The sequence below is a fragment of the Equus asinus genome, chromosome 13 (assembly GCF_041296235.1).
Source record: "Equus asinus isolate D_3611 breed Donkey chromosome 13, EquAss-T2T_v2, whole genome shotgun sequence".
In the NCBI taxonomy this organism is placed as follows: domain Eukaryota; kingdom Metazoa; phylum Chordata; class Mammalia; order Perissodactyla; family Equidae; genus Equus; species Equus asinus.
In genome coordinates this window covers 38,711,560-38,736,031 of record NC_091802.1, presented here as the reverse complement: position 1 = coordinate 38,736,031, position 24,472 = coordinate 38,711,560, and the positions used below count along the sequence as shown (strand labels likewise).

Sequence of the window (24,472 nt, the reverse complement as noted above, 5' to 3'; positions counted from 1 at the left end):
AGGTGCAGACATGGCACTGCTTGGCAAAAACCACACTGTGGTAGGCATCCCACATATAAAGTAGAGGAAGGAGGAAGATGGGCATGGATGTTAGCTCAGGGCCAGTCTTCCTCGGTAAAAAGAGGAGGATTGGCAGGAGTTAGCTCAGGGCTAATCTTCCTCAAAAACAAAACAAAGAACAATGTACTTTCTCCTCCATTGTCTTGCCAGCCTCTCACTCAGTGCCCAGGGGCAGGGTTTAGAGGTTAACACCCCCATTTTACAGATTAGTGCCCTCGGGCTGGAGAGTTGACTGATATGAATGGCTAACCTCAGCTCCCTCAGGGAAGAAGCTGACTCTAAACCCAAGGGGTCTCTGGTCTGGGGGCTTTTCTCCCAGTGCTCTGACCTCAGTGCCGGGGCGGGGCGGCTCAGAGAGAGAAATTCCTGTGTGAGCCCTCAGGGTAGCCCCATGGCCCCCCAACCCAGAAGCCCAGGTGAATCCTCCCGGGCCCCCCGGGGGCCGCAGGAAGGAGTGAAATACACAGAGCAGGGAGCTAGGACACCTGGGTCACGCAGATGCCTCGCCTCTTCCCCAGCCTAGTTTCTGCCTTTGTGAAATAAAGCTAAGAATCTGGAAGGTTCTTAAACAGATGCTAAAGCTTTTCAAATCAAAGCCCCTCCTTCCCACTGCCCCTCAGAGATGGCAGATTCTCTCTCCCGCCCCCTCCTCTCTCTGCCATCCCCTAGAATCGGGCTCCCGCCTCACCCCTGACCCCTCCCTCCAACCATGTCTGGGCACCTGAGGGGTGAGTCCGAGACTCCTCAGGGAGGCAGGGAGGAGTGAGCCCTTGTTCCACTCTGTTCAGACCTGCTCAGCAGCCCTCTCCCCACCCCCGCCCACCCGTGTGAGATTTATGGGACTGCAGTCCTAAATAGGGCGCGAGCACACGGCCACCGTCCACAGCTGCTCCCACTCCGCCCTCCCCATGTCTGCTCTAGTAGCCGGCACGCCTCCTGCCAGTCCCTCCTCAGCCCCTTTAATGGACCTGGGAGAGCCTGGGTGACCCCAGAGTCCCTGCCTCCCTCAGGCTGGTATACCGTGTGCCCCACCCCTGACACGGGACTGAGGTCTCCACCCTAGGAGCCACGGAGGGAAGTGCTGGCAGGGAGGGTGGGGATGGGGATGAGCAGCTCTTCTGGGGCCAGGGGGGAGATGAGAATTGGAGACCCGACCCCATGCACCTGTGCGTGTGCAGAGCCCTAGGAGGGTGATGAGCCTGGCTGTCTGGCACAAGGGGAGAGGTCCCTCGGGCTCAGGCAGGCTCAGGGCTGAACTCTAGAGCTGGGCTTCCAGCAGCAAGGCCCTGGGCAGAATCTCTCCCACCTGGACAAAGAGAGGACTACAGAGAGTCAGGGCCCTTGGCCCTTGGTGGAGGGTCTTCTCCTGCTCGGCTGTACCCGATGAGGTTGCAAACCTCTAGCTGGTGGTGAGGGTGAGTGGAGGAGGGAGGTCAAGGGTCACGGGAGGCAGCCCCCTGACTCTGGTTGGGGCTATTTCTCCAGCGCCTGGAGCACCCCTATCCCAGCCCATCATCCTGTCCTGGATGATTGTCCAGGTCACTCCCTTCTGGCCACATTCACTTGCCACCCTAGGTTGCCACCAGCTCCTCAAGGGCAGGGACTGGGCCCTTGTGAAGATGGCGCCAAGTTCCCGGCCTCACTCAGTCAGGGGCCACCTTCACAGATCTCCCCCCTCTTGGGGAACCTTGGCGCTGTGTGAACTCAATATGTTTCATTAACTCACTTTGAACTTAAATAAATTTTCTTAAAAGGAAACCTTCTCTCTCCCAGCCCGAGGAACAAGACCCGTGAAGTCAGTGCTTGGACCTTCTAGTGGGTTTCTTCTAATCCTTATGAAAGTAAAGATACAACTACAAAACTGTGAAATGCTGTTCCTCCCAAGTCATCTCTTGTGTGTCTGGACTTCACTTTGAGGAGCAGAACAGAGGGTGGTGACTGTGATGATGCCTGATGTGGTGATGAGGGGGACAGATGCCTGCGGGAGGGGGAGGGAGGGACCCCAGGCCCAGCGCCAAGATGGGCAGACAGCAGGTAGACAAGGAAGAGCACCCAGTGCAATGTGGTATTGTCATTGTTTTGTCAATATACAATTGTCATCTGGTGAGGAAAGTGCGGTGGGAGCGGGCGACACAACCTAATAGGTATTGGGGTCACATCTGGCCTCTCCCACTCACTGAGGCTTTGGGCATGTCACTGGACTTCTCTGACCTCAGTGGCCCCATCTCTGAAATGGGGCTACAGTAACACTCCCCAGCAGGGTGTTTGGAGGTTCCAGGCCATGATGATGGCCGTCAGTCAGGCCCTTGGAAGCTGTGGACTCTGAGCCGTTCTTCCCTTGGTTTTAGTGGAAGGTGCTGGGTCCTCTAGGGTTCTGCCACCCGGGTCCATGTGGCTTGGCCATAGCCCAGGGACAGGTGTGTGGGTGTCGGGGGGTGTATGTGTGTGTGTGTGTGTGTTGGGCGAGGAGTGGCTTTTCCTGAAATGTGGCTCAATCTCGTCTTTCTTCCTGTGGTTGAACAGGCGGTGGCTGAGGCCTGGCAGCGGGCCTGATGAGCAGTGGATGTATGGGGGGAGGGGCCAACGAGGGGCTGGGCTGGGTGGAACCTGGCTGGGTCCCAGGATCCCCAGCCTCCTCCTCCTTGGCCTCAGTCAGCCCTGGGAGTCAACCTGGCATTGGGGTGCATGTGTCTGCTTCAGGGCCTGATGCCCCCAGACCTAGGCTCCACTCAGGGCGGGGGGCTGCTTTGAGGGTGGTGGGGCTGGGGGGTGTGCCAGGGAGAATGTGTTTATCTCCCAGTGAGAGTGACTTCTGGGGACAAGGGAGGGCAAATCTGTTTTATGCCCAGGAATATGGCTGAGGCAAGCCCCAGCAACTCCTCCTGCCGCTGGCATGGGTGACACTCTGGAACCACTGTCCCTTGCTGGGCTGCAGGAAGGTCAACTCTGAGGCTGGAGGGTGGGAGACAGCAGGGATGGGCCTGGGGACGCCAGGAGCTCAGGGCTGGTGGGCATGTGGGGAAGGGACCTCAACCCCCGGCCTTCTCTTTTTTTTTGCTTCTGTACTGTCCTTTGTCCCCTGTGTGTTACTTACAGGTCTTGAACTTGTGTGTGTGTTGGGAGGGGTAAGGAAGAAGGGGAGGGGAGAGGTCAGAGGAGGGTCCCGGTGTGGGGGGCTTGAGCTGCTCTGTTGCTTTCTTTTTCCTTTGAGTTTGTCCCAAATCCATCTCCCACTGTCCTCTCTGTGCCCAGCCTCTCCTGTCTGTCCATCTGTCTGTCTCTGGGGAGGGAGGAGGAAGGGGGTCCCATGCCCCACACCCTAGGCCTCCATCTCCTAGGGAAGCCTGGAGTGTGATCTTTGCCCTCATGCCCTGCCCCCCACAACGTATCCTTGTCCTGGCCCCTTTCTAAGCCACCCCCTAGCCTTTAGGACAAGTGTATCCTGGACATGCTAGTCTGAGGGAGGAGGCTAGCTGCCCCACCCCACCCCCCTTAGCAGATGCTCTTGAAAGGAAGACGGTGCAGGCTCCTTTCCACATATTTCAGGGAGCATCCGAAAGAAGACTCTCCTTCCCTCACCTGGTCACACTAGCTTTAGGAAGGAGGATGGGGGGGAGTGTGGCTAAAGAGGTGTCCAGGACCCCTGTTTCCACCCCCTCCTTGGCCTCAAAGGACAGCACCTCACTGCACAGTCAGTCTCTCCAAACCCACCCGCAGGAGAGCAAGAAGCTGGACCCTGCCCTTGTTCCCCACCCTCCTTGGAGCTCTAGGCTCGCTTTCCACCTCATCGCCCCTTCTGCTCCTTCTGTCCCCTAGTGAGGGGTGGGCAGTCCTGCCTCACCCAGGTTCCCCTCCCGGCAGTGACCCCCATTGAGGGATGGGCAGCCCGGGCAGACGCATCGTGACCCCCCGCCGTGCCCCCTCTCCCCTCTCGCAGATCCAGAGCGGAGCAGCCCCCCCATGCTGTCTGCGGATGATGCTGAATACCCGCGGGAGTACCGGACCCTGGGGGGCGGGGGCGGCGCGGGCAGCGGGGGACGGCGCTTCTCCAACGTGGGGCTCGTGCACACGTCCGAGCGACGGCACACGGTGATCGCCGCCCAGAGCCTGGAGGCGCTCAGCGGGCTCCAGAAGGCGGATGCCGACCGCAAGCGCGATGCCTTCATGGACCACCTAAAGAGCAAGTACCCGCAGCACGCCCTGGCCCTGCGGGGTCAGCAGGACAGGATGCGAGAGCAGGTGAGTGGGGGCCTGGCTGTGGGCAGGGAGGGGGTCTGACCCTGTGCTCCCCTGCCCCCAAGCTCATCCCGGTTCTGAGAGGCGTCTGGGGCCGAGAGGGGGTATGGGGGAAGTGGGGATTTACCCGGTTGGTTGGCCTTTCTGGAGCCTGGTGAGGAAGAGGGTGGAGGACCAGCCTCCTGACCTCTGCCTGCAGCCCTGGAATGTGGAGCAGGAGACTGGGCAGAGAGCCCAGCCTCCACCTTCTGGCTGTTTGACTGGGCAGAGCGCAGGAAGGTGTATCCTGGAGGCCAAGGGAGGGGTAGAAGGAAGAGGGGACAGGCTTGAGAACTGACTGTTCGGAGTCTGAGGGTCCCTCCAGGTGTGGAGTTGAGGCCTTGGGGTCGGCACCTCTGTGATGTGGCCCCTGAGGGAAGGTGAGGCCTTGGGAGCTCAGAGAGCTGGGTCTGATGTGTCCCAGCCCTGGCAAGAACAGAGTCCAGGACTCCTGGGCCTTTCTCCTCCTTCTCCTGTTCCTTCCCCCAAGACTCTCTGTGTGACTCTGAGCTACAGGCCTCCTCTCTCTGTGCCTTGGTTTCTCTCCTGCTATCAGTAAGGCTTAGAGGGGAGTCAGGGCTCCTGCCTCTGGACCAGGACCTGTCTCCTTCTGTGTGGAGTGGGATGCTTCCCTTTTAAATCTCTCCCAGAGCCTTGGGTTCCTGGATGCATCTCTCCATCCATGTATGACCTTCTTGTCTGTAGGAAAGTTCTTTCTTGGGACTAGCCTTCTGCTTCCAGTCTCACATTGGTGAGGTACCTTGCAGGCTGCTAAGACTCAGGCATTATCCGCTCTGGGAGAAGGGACCGAGGGGAGGGTGGTACATCCCATCCACATCCTTTCAATGGAGCCTTGGGATGTCAGTCCCTGCTCCCACACCTGCCTTGTTCTCTTCCCCCTTCCCAGGTACTGCTGGGAATGGCTGGGAAAGGGAGGAGTGTTCCTACTCCATCCTCAGGGCAGGGAACAAGGACACGCTGGCACATTTCTGATACCTTATTTGCCCCGTGATACCTTATTTGCACCGTCTGGCTTTTGCATTTTCTGAGCTCCAGAGTCCTCCTGGGAGCAGAGTTGCCATTGGGATAAGGGAGAGTCACAGTTGGAGGAGATACGGCCCCACCCTCAGGGATTCCCTCTCAGTGGGTTCCCTCTGTGTGTTCTGGCTTGGGAGGAGGGGAAAGGGACATTTGTGATCTAGAAGGGATAAAAGGATGGTTAAACTTAAGTATGAGGGGCACAGTCAGTTGGGAGAGGGTTTGGAGGAGGGGAGATCAGGTGGACAGGCCTGATCAGGAAGGCTTCCTGGAGGAGGAGGAGCTAAACTAGGCTTAGAAGGATAAAAAGATCTGAATAGGCATGGAGGAAGAGAATGTTGTTTGAGGAGGTGGGGAGGGAAGGTGAGCAGAGCCCTGAGTTGGTTTGGGGACGGGCACAGAGATCCACCTGGCTTGTGCAGAAGGCTCAGGGTGGGGGGCAGTGGAAGGTGTGGGGGCAGACTGGAAAAGTGGGGCCAGATGCTGGTGGCTAAGAGGGCTCTGGTTGGTTTTGGATGGTGAATAGGAGGGCACAAAAGCGGGGCTGGAGGCAGGAGGAGGGGAGGAAGAGAGCATCAGGGAGAACGAAGGGAAAAGGATGGGGGGTTGGAGGGAAGACTCAGTGAGGCTTGTTTGCTGCCTGGACCTAGGAGGCAGACAGAAAAACCTGAGTGACAGGGAGATGTTGGTGCCTTGGGGAGAAATAAGAGGATTGGGAGGGAAACGTTTGGGGGTCAGGAATATGGGAGATAGGTCTGAGGAGTGGGTAGGGCAGTCACGGGATGTCCAGGAGGCACCGTGTGCTCAGCTCAAGACTCTGAAGGGACCTCAGCTTCAGGAGGAGGCTTGAGCATGATCAGGGCAGAATGGAAGTGGGAGCCGGGGTATAAGCATGGTCACCAAGGCAGAATGGAGTCTGCAAGGGGAGAGGGCCCATGACCATGAAGGGGCGGGGGGGACCAGTAATGTGAGGAAGAGGAGAAAGACCCAGCAGGAGGGCCACCCACACCTCAGAAATCAGGAGGGACAGGGAGAGAGAAACAGCCATGGGGGCTGGCGAGGATCTGGGGGTCCAGAGGGGATGGAGAGCTCACTTCTCGTGGTGTGGTGAGGTATGGCCACTTTCAAGGGCTGAGGAGATTGGAGGTGGTGAAGGAACAGGACACCTGGCTGCAGACCTGTCTGGGGAAGTTTGGCCAGAAAAAGGTAAAGACGGAATGGCAGCCTCAAGGGGCAGCAGGGCTATGAGAGATGATGTGGGCGTGTTTGAGGGCCTCAGACGCATCTGGCATGTTTGCTGGCGCAGAGTAGGCACTCGGCAAATGCTTAGGAAATGAATCAAAGCACAGCCACTCACTCAAATTGCTTCCTTCCTTCACTCATTCATTCCCTCCCTTAGCATGTAAGAGGATAGGACCACCGGCCGGCTCACTGGCCGTGGAATGCTCGGCGCCTGAGCAGAGTGCTGGCTCAGGAAATGTGTATGGAATGAATGAAGAGGATGAATCTGAGGATGCTGAGGGGGAAGGGGCCATCGGGAGAGGGTCCTGGAGGCATTAGGAAGGGACGGGCTTCGAGCCTTAGGTGTGGTGCGGCCTTGGGGTGGCAGGAGAACGTCGCTTCCTCTGAGGTGGCAGGGAAGAAAGAGGTGGGGACAGAGGCACACTGGGGTGAGGACCCCTGAGATGGTTCCCATCTCTGTGAGGTGGGAGGTGACATCTTCAGTGAGGAGGGGAGAGGTGAGGAACAGCTCCCTGGCAGAGTGCGCAGGGAGGTGTTCAAGATTGAAGAAAGGGCTGCAGGAGTATCTGATGGGGAAGGCCCGTCCCTGGGCTCAGGGAGCCCCAAGTCTGACAGGAGAGAAACATCCAGAAACAAACCAAGGGCTCTAGTTAGAGACCCAGCCTCGTAAGGGACTAGCCAGCATTGCAGGGTCCCTCTGCGATGTGAGTTCTGTGCCAAAGATCGCCTCAGGAGTGCCCCTCTCCGCCCCGTCACAGCCCCCCAGCGGCTCCTGCCCGCTCCCCCTAATGGGGTGTCCCCCCCTTCGCACACACAGGTTGGCGGCTGGACCGTGGACCCCGTGTGCCTCCTCAGCTCCCTCTGCTCCCACCTCCATGGCGACTCCGCCCCTTCCGGGGCTGGCCAGCCGGCCCAGGTGAGTCACCCACCTCCGCCCCACCCCCCAAGCCCATGGCGGAGTTTGGCTTTGGGGAGGATTTTTTTGGAGGGGGGATATCCAGGATTTTTATTTTGCATCCCTTGCTCTTATGCAGGACCCCCCCATTTTCAGGAGACTCTTACGCCCTGTGCTCTCCCCCTGATTGTCTAATTCCTTCCACTACCTCCCCAAACCTGTGGCAAAGCTTGGCTTTGGAGAAGGAACTTTTTGAGGAGGAATACTCAGGTTTTGAAAAAAGTTTTTGTATTCTTTTCTCCTGTAAACAGGAGTACCTCCCCCACCCTCACCACATCGGTTTTCAGGAGTCTCTTATGCCCCGTACCCTATTCCCACCCCCACTGCAGACCATCTCATTCCCCCATCCGCACCCTACCCGTCCATCTCTGAGCAGACCCAGACTTCCCCTGATGTCTTACCATCGGGAAGTTCTTCATGATATCTCTCTTCCACCCTTCTTGCTATGCTCAAGGCTTAGTTTCAAATTTTTCAGGGGACTTTGGCATCTAGCCATTTGTTCTGAACTTGTTCCTGATTCTTCGTCAAGCCTCAGTTTCCCTAATAGGAAGATGGATCTCAGCTTAAACAGGGGCACACTTAGACAGGCTTGGGCTCCCTGCTGAGGCCTGGACATTGCCATGGGAGAAAAACAGCCATCTGAGGCCCAAATGGTGGGGAGGCAGCTGTAGGAGGCAGAGGAGTTGTAGGGGCAGGGAGTCCAGTGGGTAGCGTGGGTGCCAGCTTCACTTCCTCACACACCCTGCTCCCTGGAGAGGGGTAGCAAGGCTGGATTTTTCAAGGAGAGTTAGAAGAAGGAAAAATATGACAGGCTGGGAAAGGACAAGCCTCCAGAGTACGGACCTTTTAACTGAGTGTAATGCATGTCTAGCAACAGACTGGCACACTTGGCATCATGCACAAGGCATTCAGCCCATTTCCTTTCTCGGCCCTCTGCCTCATCTTGACTGAACTTCGGGGAACAAAAATGTGTCTGCCCCCAAGGCTGGACGGCAAGTGGGACAGACTTGTCCTGAGTGGCCAAGTGCGTGTGGAGGTGAAAATGGGGCTGGGACGGGGATGGTGATAGGGAAGAGGAGAGGCGTGCTGTGCCTGGGGGGTACAGAGGCCCTCCCCAGATGGAGTGTCTTGGGGCTACCTATGGTTGGGGTGATAGAGAGGAGTGAGGCTGGACCTGGTGAGCTCAGTTGTCCCAGGTCATGGGGTTCTAGGCCTGTCCACATCTGGAATCTGCTCTGGTGGAGAAAGGGGGAGAGCTTGAAGGGACCCTCACCCAGGGCTTGGTAATTATGGAGAAAAGTGGCTGTGCACAGGATCTTGTCAGCGCTTGATACTTAGTGCTTATCACACTTTCCATTCCCCATGGCTGAGTCTGAGGCTTCTTTTTGCAAAGTGCAAGACCAGAGACGTTGAGCAAATGCTAGAGTCACACAGCAGATTAGGATCAGAGGCCATCAAGGAAAGTCAGGCATCCTAGGCTTCCCAGACTTGGCTGGGAATTGAGTCATGGGAGAGCCAAGAGGGCAATGGTGCACAGCTGAGACCTTGGTGGGGAGAGGCTGTGAGCTCCCAGGGTGGCTTGTCAGGAGGCAGGACACTCTTTGGGGGCAGGGACCTGAAGAGGACTCTGGGAAGGGACCAGAGGCCAGACTCCAAGCCGCAGCCCCTCCCCCGCTTCCACTAGGCTGTCTAACCTCCCTCCCTCCTGCAACCCGAGTCCCGGGCCGGCGGGCGGGCGTATCGGGTGACCGCGGCGACGCAGCCACCAGCCTCCGCCGCTCCTTGGCGTGGCTGCGCCGGCGGGGCCGCGCCGGGGAGGGGGCCGGAGAGGATGTGCACGGCGGCGCGCCGCGCCGCGCCAGGTGGAGTCGCGGTTACCGGGGCGACCGGGGCCCGGGCCGGCTCGGCAGCGGCGGCGGCTCTCGCATTGCAGCAAAGGGCACCGGCGGCGGCGGCGGCTGCGGAGGCGGCCGGGGGAGGGGAGAGCCCGGGCGGGTGGGAGTAAGGGGCCGCCCTCCCTCCCCCGCCCGACGTGGGACCTGGGGCTGGGGGCCCCGCACATACACCTGTGGCCGCAGGTAAGGAGGAGCGGCCGCGGGGGCCGGGGTCGCCGCCTTGGGGTCCGCGGAGGGCGGGGACCCCGAGATGGGGAGCCTTGCTCCGCGGCTCCCAGGGGCCGTCCCGGATTGGGGGGCGCGCAGGCCATTGCGGTTTGTGATGCCTGAGAGACACCCCCTCCCCTCCCCCACAGCGCTCGCAGCCTTCCGCGTGGGCCAGGCCCCCACCCCGAAATGCGGCTGGCGCCCCCACCTCCAACCTCGGAAAGTCATGACCTTCCCGGGGTGCGCCCTCGCCCCCGGCGCAGCGCAGGTCCCACAGCACCCCCCACCACACACGCACTCTGCATCGGGAAGGGGTAGGAGGTGGAGCACAAGCTGGGGGTGGGGGGGTCGGGCATGTGCGCCGCGGGGGGAGGCTGGTGCCCCCGGGGGCACGTTACGCAGCCTCGGCCTGGGGGCCGGGTGTTTACGTGGACGCGTGTTCACTAGAGTTGAGAGGTGGGCGTGTGCGCCGGTGCACGAGGAGCCAGGGGATTAAGGAGTCGGGGTGCGACCCATTGGCTGTCCTCCCTCCCTGGAGGATGCATCGTCGAGGCTCGAGGTCAAGGAGGGGTCACGCACCCAAGTAGCCCACAGGGGACGTCTGCCCAGAGGAGCGGAGAGACCTCAGCCAGCGGGACTTAGGATCCTAGGGGGCATGGCCTCGCCCCTCCCGGGGCAAGGCGTTGAGGGGAGGAAGAACCAGGTTCAGGGGGACGGAAGAACCCTACTGAGGGCGCCTAGGGTGGAGGAGGGACTGAGTTAATTTCTCAGCTCCCAGAGGGAAGAAGCTGCTTCCTTTTCTCACCAGGGAGTTTGAGGACTCCCTGGCCTGGCTTCCTTGGGTCTCCGGAGAAGCCCTCCCTCCCCCATTTCTGAAAGCCTTGTCCCTAGAGGTTGGCTGGTTGGCTTCCATCTTACCCTCTCAGATCACCTCTCATTTTGCCCCCGCTCCTGTAGGATTCTTCCTTACAAGTGATTACCCCTGGCAGGGTCTCCCCTACTCAATCTTTTCTTTATTTTTGCCTTCTCACTGCCCTCTGGGAAGGTGAGACTCCTCCCTGAGTATGGGGGAGGGAGACAGCTTGGCACTGCTGTTGAGGTTTTCGCTTGGGGTGGGGAGCCACACCTCTCTTGGGCCCTTCCTGCCCGCTGGGCTTCTTCCAGGGGGTTTCTGGTGCTGGGAAATACCCAGGGAAAAGGCCCAGAAGGCTGAGCAGTGCTAGGTGCCAGGAGATGGAGGGAGTGGTGCCAGACAAGAGTATCCAGAGGCATCCCCTTCCTCCCGTGGGCTGGTCCAATTTTCTTGGCATTCATTCATGGTCAAATATTTGTTGAGGGTCTGCTATATATCAGGTGCTGTGTTGCGCACGGCAGGGGGAACAGACAACCTGGAAGAGGATGAGGAGGTAAAGGGCACTGGAGGTTGGAAGGGGAGAGCCCCACCTTAGCAAACAGGGGAGGAGCCCTCTGCTCTCAGTCACCCAAGGCTGTCTCATGGGTTTGACATCCTGGAAGGAGGCAGAGACAGGGGGTGGTCCCCAAGGACCTCTCCCCATTACGGTTTCCCCCTCCCAGGACACTGAGTTGCCAGGAGACTATGTGTCTCATTCCTGGTGGGGCCCACATGAGAGAGGATCATTCTTGCCACTTTCCAGAGAGGACGGAGGGGCTGGATTCACTCCGTGTGCTCTACAGGCCACAGCCAAAAGTCCCAGGACTCTGCTCTCAGCCTCTCCAAGTTCACCAGGCACAGACGCAGCGACTCTTCCATCTTGACCCTCTAATGGGGTTCGGCTGGCCTTTCCTGGGGCACTCATGCTACCCAGTCCTCTCCCCTGGCCCCAGCTAGGGACTCCTCCCTTCCAGGTCTGACTGCCCCGTGGATGTGCCCAATCTTGGGGCCCTGAGGCAGGCCCATGTTGAGGGCATAGCCAATGTGGCTGTAGCCGGGCCCCATCCCTGTCTCCCTCTCTCAGACGAGAGGTGCATCTGCGCATATCCGGTCCACCGTGTTGACACTGGGGGCCGGGTGGGGGTGGGGCATCTTTGCCTCTTTTCAATCAGGAGTTCCCCTACCTGACACATGATGTCTAGGACATCATACGCATGGGACAGTGGCTGAAGTGGCCAGAGGCACCATGATCTGGCTAGTAGGGGGAAAGAGGGATGAGACTTTCTCTTTGTGTGTCTGTGTACTGCTTTGTGTTTCTGCAACTGAGTGTGTGTGTACGTGTATATACTTGTGAATGGGTATCCATGTCTCTGTGTGTTTCTGTGACTCTGGGGGGGATGTTGGAGAAGGTGTGTGTGAATGGTGCCAGTGTCTCTGTGTTTCTGTGACTGGAGTGGAGCTTGTGGGAGTGTGTGTGAGCCAGTCAGGGCCCTGTGGGCGCCCTGTTTGTGTATGAGTGGGGTTGGTGTACGTATGAATATCTCTGTCTCTGAGTTTCTCTTTGTTTCTGGGTTGTTTCTGATCATGGAGGGCTTCTCTACAAGTGCTGTGTCCCTTTGTGGGTGTGTTTTTGTTGCCCTGGGTGTGTTTGTGGTGATGTCCTTATCGGAGGATGTCTGAGAGTCTGTGCGTGGTGGTGTGGGACCCACGTGTTGCTGGGCACTGTGGGTAGCCCATGTGTACATGGTGTAATGGTGGTGGAGGATGAGGGACCGCGGCCTGCTCTGCAGAGCTGTCCATCACCACCAGGGCTGCAGACATGGCTCTCATCGTAAATTCTCCCGTGCCCTCTGCCTGGCTCTGCCGGCCCCTCATGTGTCCACTCCCTCTGCCACCCCCCCCCCCCACCGTCACAGGCAGCTGTGGCTAGAGCCTGTTACTCTAGCCCCTCCCCTCCCCTCAGCACCTGTGGGCATCCCCTGGCACCCATGGCGGTGGCATGTATCCATAGATTGTTTCAGGCATTGGCTAGGGCACAGACTTTGCTGTTCCCTTCCCTTGCTAGCATGTGACTGTTTTTTGCATCTCTTGGAGCCAGTGCTGGGGGTAGAGGTGGGGATTGTGGCTCAGATGGAGATAGCCCTGGCGAGTGAACCTCTTCATCTGAGCCCTAGTCTGGCATCACCCCGACCCTCAGGTCTCACTCACGTAAGGCCTCTGTCCCAGCAGTGCCCCTCCACTCAGCCACTGCGCTTGACTCCTCTCTGCCATTAAAGCATTCAGGTGGCACAGGACACCCTCCCATCGAAGACCCTCAATGTCTCTCCCCTCTGATAGTGGCTCTGAGGCCTGGGGAATCTTGTCTGCTGGTGCCAGGCACCCCAGGGCCAGGCCATCTGCTGCCTCTGTCTTCCTGCTGAGGCTGGCACCGGTCAGCAGGGTGCCCTCAGCTTTGCCAAGAACCAACCCAGCCTCCAGGCCACTCCTTCCTTGTCCTTAGCCATCTGGAAAGGCCTTCTGGTCTCCAGGGGAAGCAGGGTGACCTTAGGTTATTGTGAATGAGGAGGAACCTGAGGCCCCCATTCTAGGGGTGCAAGGGGACCTCCCCTTTCATCTCTCCGGCCATAGGATGTTGCCCATGCTCCCAATCTCCCCAATTCCCCTTGCTGCCCACGGCTCCCCATCTATTGCCCAGTGCGGTGAGGTGACAGCGTCTGTTTACCCTTCTCTGTAATCCAGGTCCATCATGTTCATAGGCGTCCCTGCCCTGGCCTTGGCCCCAGCCTCCCTCTTCCACTCCCCACCCCATCAACCCTTTCGGGGTCCACTTCCGATCCCACTCTGCTTCACTCTGATGCTTTCTGCTCATCCACCCAGTTAAGTCTAAATACTTTCACTTGGCATTTAAGCCCATTCCTCTGGCCCCAGCCCCTCTTTGCAGCCTAATCTGCTATTTTTCCAGGCCCTGCAACCCAGCCAAATTGGACGATCGACTATTCCCTCAACACACTCTTGGCTTGCCGGCCCCTGAGCACTTGCCCATGCTGTCCCCTCTGCTCAGCATGCCTTTCCTCCTAGTCTCCAGCTGCTCATTTTTCAAGATCCAGCTCAAATGCCACCTCTTCCAGGAAGTTTTTCCTGGCCTGCCACAACCAGATACCATTTCTCTGACCCTGCAGCTCTTCTTCATCTCTGCCAGTGTCTTGTGGGTTCCCCATATCACAGTCATCTTTGCCTTTTCCTACCTGTGACTCTCTAAGGACAGTTACCATGACTAGAATGCATGGCTTGTAAACATCTGGAATGGTTCTTCCCAGCCCCCACCAGCCGGCCTGGCGCCGGCTCAGGGCCATCCTGGGCCTCAGTAGAGAATGGCATGTACCAGGCATCGTTTCCTTCCTGCTCTTGGGAGGGTGGAGCGCCCATGTCCCAGGGTTGAGTGCTGAGCTCCAAGGGTCTCTAACCTGCCCCTGCCCCTACTCTCTCCTCCCAGCCCCGTATAACCATCTCTTCTCTTATTTCCATCAGCAGCCAAACTACTGGAGTTTCAAGGTCAGTGCGTGGTGCTTCTGCTTCCGTGACAGCTGCATGTGCTCTCCCATCCCTGCCCCTACCCCTCCCTGCACATGCTTTGCACAGGGTGTGCGTCTGCACGGGACCTTCTGGTGCGGGCGGTGGGCCTGGGGCTGCAGGCTGTGGCTGCTGCTTTGAGAGAGTCTGGGTGGGCCTGCCAGGGGCTTGTGGATCCAGTGCAGGAGCTGGGGCTGCCTCTGCTGGGAATCTGGGCTGGGAATGCTCAGGCTTCCTCAGGCCGTGAGGGGCATTTGGGAATGAGAGGCTGCCTGACATTTCCGCCAGCCTGGAGAGACTGCTGGCTCTGAGGCAGGGACCTAGACCCCATGATCTTGTTGAGGGCCCTGTTCTCTGAACTCAGATGTCATCTTCCAGGGAGGCCCTGTGACTATGATGGGTCCCTCATCCCTTCCTTACTTTCCACTATGGGGAGCTGGTGAGTGCCAGGCAAGACTCATAGCCCTGCACCCCCAAACCTGTTGCCCAAGTGGAGGGCTAAGCTGAGGGAGGGGTGCCTTCATGCCTCCTGGGAGAGTCTGGACTTTCCACAGCTGGAGAGCTGTCTAGGGCATCCTGCTGACCCTTGGGGGAGCACCCTCGGGTGCCTCCTCCATCTTCTCTGGCACCCGGGCCTAGAACTGAACCAAGTCAGACTACTGCTTGTGTCCTGGAGTCTTCGGTCTCTCAAGTCCCAGGCACGATGACAGGGTGGGAGGCATTCATCCCAGACAACCTGGGCGTCAGCTCACCCCAAGCATCTCCTTTGCATGCATTCTTCCACAGAGAAGTCCCTGAATCAGGGACTTGGGGAATCACAGAATCATGGCGTCAGGCAGATGGCCTTTGCGGAGGAAGCAGTTCAATGCACAGCCGGCCAAGGGCCAGGCTGCCCGTGGTGAATTCCAGCCTGCTATTAACTAACTAGCTCGGTGACCTGGGGCAAGTTACATAATCCCCGGGGCCTCAGTTTCTCCTCTGTAAAATGGAACGACGATATCTGTATCATAGAGTTGTTGTAAAGAATGGAATGAGATACTGCGTGTCCTGAGCACAGTGCCTGGCTCCTAGCAAACCCTCCGTGGTAGCTTACCTCGTTAGCTTTTAGAATTACAGGCTCTGACTTGATTCCCAAATCAGAATCACCTTGCGAAGCTGGCAAAAGTTTCAAGCCTCAGGCCCCAGACCCCAGAGATTCAGATTCAGTGAATGTGGGGTCCTGGAAAGAATGTTTCTAAAAGCTCCCACGTGATTCGGCCCCAGTCTGTGGACAGCCACGGGGAACCTCAGCAACTAGCCTGACGCCCCCGCTCAAGGTTCCCTCTGCCTGATCTCTGACCAGGAGTCATCAGCTCCTCTGTGGAACATCTCCAAGGAGAGGGGCTCACTGCCTCGCCCGGGAGCCCCTTTCCTGTCTTTGGCGAGCTCCGCTTGAATTACTGTTTTGTTCTCTTGCCATCTCCCTCGTAGTCAGGAAGTCCTTCTGGATGTCGCACTTTTCTCTGCCCTGTTGTCTCAGCCCAGGGCTGGAGAGAACACTAAGGTGCTTTCTCTCTTCTCAAGAGGGTTTTCCACAAAGGTTGTGAGGAGGGGAAGGTGCCCACAGGACCAGGATGGAGACAGGAACTGGCGGAGCAGGGAGTGTGGGCAGCTCTTCTCCCAGGGTTCCCTGGGCAGGTTCCTGCCTTCTCTGCCGTCAGCAGCCCCTGGCATCCCCGTCCCCCATCATTCTGGCCCCTGTTCCATCTTCTTACTGGCATCTCCCTTGTGCCCCCCAGCACTGTGGCCACTCTTACTCATCCCTGCTGGCTGGCTCATTCTGCCTGAATTCTGTAGCCCCTCATCCACACCAGCCTGGCAACCACTGACCTTCCAGTTGCCTTGCACCCCCATGACCACCAGCTCCTGACACTGCCACGGGGCTGAGGTGAGAGAGAGGGGCACAGGTTGGTACTGGTGATCAGCCTAGATCTGAGCCAAAGGGTCCAAAGTCTGGGCACAGGTGTCCCCAGGTGCACCCAGTCCGACACTGCCTCCCTCCTCACTCACCCATGCCCACCCACTGCTCAAGGCACTGTGCTTGAGGCTGGATGCCCTCTGAGGTCCCCAAATATGACCTTCTACATCCCCAAGCCCTCGAGGCCGCTTTGGGGACAGCTGGGCACATCGCCCGATAGAGGAAGATGCTGTCTCTTTTCAAGAGTACTAATCCGATTGGAACAGTAAATTGAGTTAATACAGAAGATAGAGATTAATTTGGGGTTAACCAGGATTTTGGGAAGGAGGGAGCTGAGGAGGAGAATAAATGATTCCTTTTCAGAGATATTTTTACTGTTTTTAAAAAAATTATGACAATGATATATTCTAATTGTGCAAAATTTACCCAGCAGAGAAATGTATAAAGCAAAGAGAGAAAGCTCACTCCTAGCCCCTAGATAACCCATGTTAATGGTTTTGAGTGATTTGTTGTCAAAAACAGGCAACTTACTTTATAGAAAAATACAATTGGGAAATGTGATTTTTTTCCTGATAATATATCTATATATAATACATGTATGTATATAGTGTACATAACATGGAATGATGTAAATCTGATTCATTATCTTACTCCCTTAAAAAAATGAGTTTCTGACAGCAACCAGGCGTGAGGGGCGGGGCTGGGGCAGAATGGCAGGAACTGTAGCCCTGAGTGACAGTCCCAGCCTTCAGCCAAAAGTAGGCTCTTAAAGTGCAATTGAAATCATGGTGAGCCCTCCCCCACGGAGGGTAATCAAGCTGTTCCTGGGGCAGGGACTGTCCCTGGGTGACACCCTCCCCTAGCCCCAGCAGCTACCACCCTCAGCTGTAGCTCTCGGCGAGGGGCTGCCCCGCTGGGTCCCTGGGGAGGCCTTCCGGGAGGCTAGCCAGGCCCGATGGCTGTGTGGCAGCATGTGTCTTGCAGGGTGGGGTAGGCCTGGCACTTAGCACCATGTGCGCGTGTGGATCACACCGGGCTTAGCGTGGGCACTGCCTGTACTAGGCAGGCAGTCTCTTTCAAACTGGGGTCCAGCTGGCTTTGGGGGCTTAGGGATGGTTCTCCCAGTCACTCTAAGTCAAGGACATTGTGCCCAGCCCTGCGAGGGATCCTGGGGTCCCTAGCTCTCTCTGCTTTCTCCCTGGGCCCTGCTTCCCGCCCCCACCCCAACTCTCTGAACTCCACGAAGGATAAATTCGCTGCTCACAAACCCGCCGCTTAATTAATGTCTGGAACTAATGCCCCAATTTGCTCAACGATTCTGCTGCTCACCTCGGTGACAAATTTGTGTTGTTGTTGTTCTTTGGAAGCTTAAAATAGCAGGCGTGCCCATGGCTCCTGCTCAGATGGTTTCTTGTCTGGCTTCCCAGGGTGCCTGAGTCCTCTGACCACTCCTTACCTGCTGGGTGTCCCAGCCAGGCCAAGGCCCCAAGAGGTTGGGGAACGCTCCTGCAGCCTCACAGCGAGTCTGGAACCCAGGAGACCCTCCTGTGTGTGTGTGTCACTGGCTGGCAGAGGCTCCCCGGGCCTGGATGGGGGCAGTGGGCAGAGCCAAGGGGCTCATGCTTGGTTCCTCTTGGCCCGCCCTGCCCCTGCAGACCCGCAGCTCGCGCCACACTCAGGGAGCCCAGCCCGGGCTGGCAGACCAGGCTGCCAAGCTGTCATACGCCTCTGCGGAATCGCTGGAGACCATGTCGGAGGCCGAGCTGCCCCTGGGCTTCAGTAGGATGAACCGCTTCCGACAAAGCCTGCCCCTCTCCCGCTCCGCCAGCCAGACCAAGCTGCGCTCGCCAGGTACTGCTCACCCGATCCATCCTCCTCCTGGCCCCTGGCTCCTCCCTTTGCTCTGCTCCCCTGGAACCCTCTTCATCCCCTTCACCATTCTATCTCTCCTCCACCGTCTTTTTGAAGCCTCTGGCTCTCTTCCCCATCTCCCCATCTCCCCACCCCCAGCAATCTCCTCTCCCTCCTTAGCTTCTCTCTTCCCAGCCCTCCTCCATCTCTCTCTCCCCTCACCTCTCTCCATCATCTCTCCCACCCCTCTCTCTCCCTCAGCATCCCCTTTCTTTCCAAGCCTCCTCTCTCCCTTAGGCCTCTCTCACCCCCTTCCTCAGCCCCTTTTCCTTCATCCCCTCCTCTCACCTCTCTCCCCTCGGCAACGACTCCCTCTGAGTTTCTGCCCCACCTGCTCCTGCCCCCAATTCCATTTCCTCATCCAGGCTCCAACCTGTCTGGGGTCAAAGAGGTACCTTGAGAGGCCGGCAGCATGAGGAGTGCCTGGGTGCACCTGCACTCCGGGACAGCATCCGGCCTCAGACCCTGCCTCTGCGGGGCCAGCGCGGCTCCTGAAAGCCCCCCTTGCTCCCCCGGCTGGCGACGTGGTGGTGGCACTGGCAGCGAGGGCGGCATCTCCTTCGCAGGGGTGCTGTTCCTGCAGTTCGGGGAGGAGACTCGGCGCGTGCACATCACGCACGAGGTCAGCAGCCTGGACACGCTGCACGCACTCATCGCGCACATGTTCCCGCAGAAGCTCACCATGGGCATGCTTAAGTCGCCCAACACCGCCATCCTCATCAAAGACGAGGCTCGCAACGTCTTCTACGAGTTGGAGGACGTCCGGTGGGCGTGACCCCGGGGGCTTGGGGCGGGCTTCCCATACTACTACTCTGAACCGGCTGGAGTCCGCGGGGCCCGTTCCCCAGCCCTGTACTGACCCCCTCACCCTCTCCTCCCAGAGCCCCACCGCCCCGCCCTCTTCCCCGATCGTCCCAGCCCCACCTCGTCCCCTCCAGAGCATCCACCTCTATTGGTTCACGTTGGCTTGAGCTAACCTGAGAATGGTGCGTGAGGGGGAGATGGACAGGGTGGAGGTTGCTAGGTGTGTGTGTGTTGGTGACAGGCAGCCTGAGCCACGAGATCCACCGAGCAAGTAGTTAGGAAGGGGTTGAGGCTCCTGGCCCCTTACCACCCCTCCTCCCCTCTGCCTGTTTTAGCTGCCCCTCCTCATCGCAGGGCTGGGGGATGGTGACCCTCTGTACCTCCCCCCTCCCCCCAGGGACATCCAGGACCGCAGTATTATCAAGATCTATAGGAAGGAGCCGCTCTACGCCGCTTTCCCTGGCTCACACCTCACCAACGGGGACCTCCGGGTATGGCTGGGCATGCCCAGGGCACTGGGGAGGCTGGGCAGATGGGGTCCAGGAGCAGTCTAGTCACTTGTCACCAGGGACCAGGGCCAGCTCTGGAGAAGGGAACATAGAGGCTGAAGCAGAGGGGGCCCTCCATTAATTGTGGGGTCATGGAGTCCCTCCCCTCACCTGCCACTTTCCCCTCTTGTTCGCCCAGAATTTCTCTAACAGCCTCTAGATACTCTAGACAGCCTGGCTCAGGAACCACCCCTTTCCCCTTTTGCTTCCCACTCCTCACCATAAGATGGGCTGCGGTTTGCCGCTCTGCTGCGTCTCCATCTGCCACTTCTTCCTCCTGCTGGGAACTCTGATGAGAAAGGGGCCCGAGATGCAGCAGGAGCGAGGGAAGGCAGAAAACAGAAGGGACTTCCTAAGCGTCAGGGGGGAGATGATGCTGGCTCCTCAAGCAAGGAGCAAGGGATCCCTTTGTGACCAGCCCTATGGGGTTCTGGGGCTGTCTTCTGCAGAGAGAGATGGTGTATGCGTCGCGGGAGTCGTCGCCTACGCGGCGCCTCAACAACCTGTCGCCAGCGCCGCACCTGGCCTCCGGCTCGCCGCCGCCGGGGCTACCGTCCGGGCTACCGTCCGGGCTGCCGTCGGGGCTGCCATCGGGCTCGCCGTCGCGCTCGCGCCTCTCGTACGCCGGGGGGCGCCCGCCGTCCTACGCCGGCAGCCCGGTGCACCACGCGGCCGAGCGGCTGGGGGGCGCCCCCGCCGCCCCGGGCGTCAGCCCCAGCCCCAGCGCCATCCTGGAGCGGCGCGACGTGAAGCCGGACGAGGACCTGGCGGGCAAGGCGGGCGGCATGGTGCTGGTGAAGGGCGAGGGCCTCTACGCCGACCCCTACGGGCTGCTCCACGAGGGCCGCCTGAGCCTGGCCGCGGCCGCCGGCGACCCGTTCGCCTACCCGGGCGCCGGCGGCCTCTACAAGCGCGGCTCGGTGCGCTCGCTCAGCACCTATTCGGCCGCCGCGCTGCAGTCCGACCTGGAGGACTCGCTGTACAAGGCGGCGGGCGGTGGCCCGCTCTACGGCGACGGCTACGGCTTCCGCCTGCCGCCCTCGTCGCCGCAGAAGCTGGCCGACGTGGCGGCACCCCCCGGGGGCCCCCAGCCGCCGCACAGCCCCTACTCGGGGCCGCCCAGCCGCGGCTCGCCGGTGCGCCAGTCCTTCCGCAAAGATTCGGGCTCCTCGTCGGTCTTCGCCGAGAGCCCCGGAGGCAAGAGCCGCAGCGCTGGGGGTTCCTCGACGGCCGGAGCCCCGCCCTCCGAGCTCTTCCCCGGACCTGGGGAGCGCCCGCTCGTCGGGTTCGGGCCGCCTGTGCCAGCCAAGGACACGGAGACCAGGTGAGGGACGCTCGCGATGGGGGAGGCAAAGGGGGCTCTGGAGTCTGTGGCAGGATTGTGTCCCGGACTCTGAGACTCCGGAGTCCTTTGTAGACCCGGAGTAGTCTTGAGGGGTCGCCAGAGTACTGTATCTTGGATGTGGCGGGGAAGGCACTGGAGAGACGAATATGCCATTTTCCCTCCGTCTACAAGTCCTGAAGGGTGGACAAGAGGGCCCCAGTCAAGGACTCTGGGCACCTGGGTTTGCATCCGTTCCCTGACCCTCAGTTTCCCCAACTAAAGTTGAGGCCGAACTAGCATTCTTTAGTGCCGTTCTGCTCAGTTTGCAGCCATGAGAGCTGTCCAGCACAGGGCCGGCTGAAGTTGATGGGTGGGGGTGGGGGGTGGGGGGCGGTACTGGTAAGAAACAGGGATGGGCAGAGAAATACATTCCATTAGGTAGCCTCCCAGCTGGGGGACTCCTGCCCATCATTCAGCTCTCTCCTAAGGGTCAGGGCCAGAGGAAGTAACCAGGGCACTGACTTGTCCTCCTCTGCCCTCAGGCAGCGCTGCTGAGGAGAAGCCATTTGCATTCACACAGCTGTCTTGTGGCCTGTGTGCCAGGCCCTGCACTGGGCACTGTCGATGCCAAGTTGGGCAGACCCTGTTCCTGCCCTGTGTAGTGGGAGAGACACATTAAGAAATACTTGCACTTCCCTTGAGAGGGTGTACAAGTGCTGTGGGAGGAGGGACTCCTCAAGGCTGTTGGGACTCTGGGATGGCCTCAAAGAGAAGGTAGGGAGGAGGGCATGTCAGGCAAGGGGAAAACATGTGCAGAGGTACAGAGAGGCTTGAGTGGGGCCCATTGGGGAGCCACTGGTGAGAGATGAGACTGGAGAGGGAGAGGGTGACTGTCAGGTGGAGAAGGGCCTTACCAATGTTGGGTCGGGGGCTGTGAGCTTGACCTTTAGGCATTGGGATCCTTTGAACTGTCTGTGTGCTGGCGCTGGGGAGGGAATGGTATCTCATCTAATTGCCAATCTTAGGAATGGTGGGGGCTGGGCAGGAGGGACCCCATGCCCAGAGCAGGAGTTGCTCAAAGCCCCCATCCTCCCCAGGGAACGCATGGAGGCCATGGAGAAGCAGATTGCCAGCCTCACAGGCCTGGTGCAGAGTGCCCTACTGCGAGGCTCAGAGCCTGAGACCCCCAGGTGAGGCTGTTCTCCCAACACCACTGCCAGGGCTTGTGGTTGGGGCAAGAGGAAGGGGAAGTGGGCAGCAGGAGCCCCGGGCTCAGCTCTGACAATATCTTGCCCTGTGACCCTGGGTGAGCCCTTTCCCTTCTCTGGGACTCCATCCTGAGAACAGAGGACTGGGAGATTATGTTAGGTCTCACCCAGCTTTGAGGGTCTGGGGCTAGCCTGGCCCCCTGATGGCCATCTTTTACAGTGAGAAGATTGAAGGCTCCAATGGAGCAGCCACCCCCTCAGCACGTGAGTGACCCTTTCCCCCACCCCCCACAGGTCCTTCCTTCTCCAAGCCTCAGTTTCCTAATCTGTAAAATGGGGACTGAACAATAGCTACGTGACTGGGCTTCAGTGGATAAGAGTGATCACCTTAGCCCTGGTGCTTTGCTCCCACAGAAGGGCTGACCACCAGTTGGGGAGGGGAGCAGAGCCACATGCCTCTCTGGCTACTGTATGGGGTCAGGAGTGGGGAGGGTCTTGCCGCGGCCCTTCAGGATTTGTTCCCTTTCTTCCATCCCTGTGGCCCCTCTCTGCAGCCTGCGGGTCGGGCGGCAGGAGCAGCGGGGCCACCCCAGTGTCCGGCCCTCCCCCACCTTCGGCTAGCAGCACCCCTGCGGGGCAGCCCACTGCCATCAGCCGTTTGCAGATGCAACTACACCTGCGTGGCCTGCAAAACAGCACCAGTGACCTGCGCAGCCAGCTGCAGCAATTGCGGAAGCTCCAGGTACTGCCCGCTCTGGGCCCTCTCCCCATGCCCAGCCCCTCCGCAAATCTGGCCCCGCCAGAACCCACCCACTCGGGCCAACACCCCTTCCCACAAGTCCCGCCCCATCCCTTGCTCCCTCTTACCTCTCTCCGAACCCTTTCTCTCCCTCCTCTTTCCCTTCCTTGAGTTCCTGCCCCCTCGCTGAATCTTTGCTCCCTAACCAAGCCCCCATCCCTCGCTCATATCCCCCTCACTGAGCCCTCCTTCCCCTTCCCTGAATCCTCCTCTCCTGGAGCCCCAGTCCATCCCTCTGAGCGCCGCCCCCCCCCCCCCCCCCCCCCCCCCCCCCCGCGCGCGTCAGTATCCCTCAGGGCAGTCCCAGTTCCCTCCTGCCCCGCCTTGCTCTCCCCTTCCCCGTCCCTTGGGCGGAAGCCCTTCCCAGATCCCCTCGGCTCCCCCTTCCTGAGCCCGCACAGTCTTCCCCGCCCTGCCCCTCCTGGCAGATGGTCCCACCAGTCAGGAGCCTGGCATCGCTATGCCCGCTCCTCAAGAGGGCCCCAAGGTCCGTCAGGTGAGAATAATGAGCAGAGACAGGTTGGAGAGGAGGCAGAGAGTTGCCATCTGGGCAACGGGTAAGATCTCGCTCCCCCCACCCCACCCATTGCCCCAACTCGGCCTTAGAACTGAGTTCAAGCATTGTTAGTCTTCCCGTCCCAGCCACGGAAACCCTATCAAACCCCAGTGCTTGAGTCCATCATCGAAGCCACAGCCATGCAACCGCATGATCGGCAGAGCCCTACATAGGGCGACGCTTTGCCCCCCAAATATTCCCATCCCCTTCTCCGGCCTCTATATTTTCCCAGAACGTAACTTTGTCCTCCGCCCCCCACCATCCCAGCCCTGCGCTGCTGCTCACGGCCACAGCCGAGCAGCTGCATCTTCTGTGGAGCCCGCCCGGCACCGGGCTGTCCTCTGCGCTCCTCCTCCCTTCCCGGCCCTGTCCCTGCTGCGCGCCCCCATTCCCTGCCACCCCAGTCCATCCGTCCATCTGCGTCCCGCAGCTCCAGAACCTGGAGTCGCTGCGCGCGCTGCTGAAGGGCACGGAGGCGGAGCTGAGCATGCGCGTGTCGGAGGCGGCGCGGCGGCAGGAGGACCCGCTGCAGCGGCAGCGCACCCTGGTGGAGGAGGAGCGGCTGCGCTACCTCAACGACGAGGAGCTCATTACCCAGCAGCTCAAGTGAGGCTGGGCTCGGCTGCGGAGGGAGGGCTAGGGGTGCGGCCCGGGGGGCCTGCAGCCTGGTTTCACTGGAAGGCGAAGCTCCCTTCCTTCTGAATCACAGCTGACCAAAGGGTCTGTTCTGAAGCCTGATTTCTCTCTCTGTGGCCTGATTTCTCTGTGACCCACAAACCTTTGACCATCTGGCACAATTCCTGAGTTCTTTTTTCTGGCTTGATGCCTGCTTGTGCTATGATCTTGCTTTCTAGTGGTCCACAGTCTGGCTTCCTCGTGGCTTGCAGCCTTACTCTCAGGTGGCCAGCTGCCGGATTTCACTCTGCCCTCTGCCTGCTTTCATTGTGGCCTGTGATCTGTGCAAACTGACCCTTGGGTGGAGCATTTAGGTGTTGCCAGCTTGGTCAGCTTGGTGCTGACCAGCCACAGTTACCACGCTCCAATTCCCTGAGCTCTGAGACCAGGTATAACCAAGGAAAATCCTCCTCCCATCCTGGTGCAGCTCAAACAGGGCTCTAGCTTTTTCAGAGAACAGCCAGCCCCCAAATGATTAGACACGGAAGGGTTAACAGAAGACAGTCTTCTGATCCAAATTTAGCAAGCGGCAGTCTGGCCAAGATTCGATTGTCTG

The 24,472-nt window shown here is 59.3% G+C and overlaps 1 protein-coding gene across 6 annotated transcripts in view; it reads left to right on the top strand.

The window, feature by feature from the left end:
• The window catches only part of SRCIN1 (SRC kinase signaling inhibitor 1), a 67,387-nt gene that overhangs the window by 21,395 nt on the left and 21,520 nt on the right, over positions 1-24,472 (top strand). For 3 of the 6 annotated variants that reach the window (XM_014833799.3, XM_070483116.1, XM_070483115.1), the window contains 11 exons: positions 3,998-4,299; positions 7,433-7,531; positions 14,093-14,116; positions 17,747-17,942; positions 18,569-18,767; positions 19,204-19,297; positions 19,804-20,678; positions 21,776-21,868; positions 22,107-22,150; positions 22,441-22,628; positions 23,672-23,847. In XM_014833799.3, coding sequence (XP_014689285.1) covers positions 3,998-4,299; positions 7,433-7,531; positions 14,093-14,116; positions 17,747-17,942; positions 18,569-18,767; positions 19,204-19,297; positions 19,804-20,678; positions 21,776-21,868; positions 22,107-22,150; positions 22,441-22,628; positions 23,672-23,847 — 2,290 coding nt within the window. Of the gene's footprint in view, positions 1-3,997; positions 4,300-7,432; positions 7,532-9,258; positions 9,649-9,821; positions 9,987-14,092; positions 14,117-17,746; positions 17,943-18,568; positions 18,768-19,203; positions 19,298-19,803; positions 20,679-21,775; positions 21,869-22,106; positions 22,151-22,440; positions 22,629-23,671; positions 23,848-24,472 lie in introns of those variants that run through there. The other 3 variants (XM_070483117.1, XM_014833800.3, XM_070483118.1) reach the window with 3 other exon arrangements.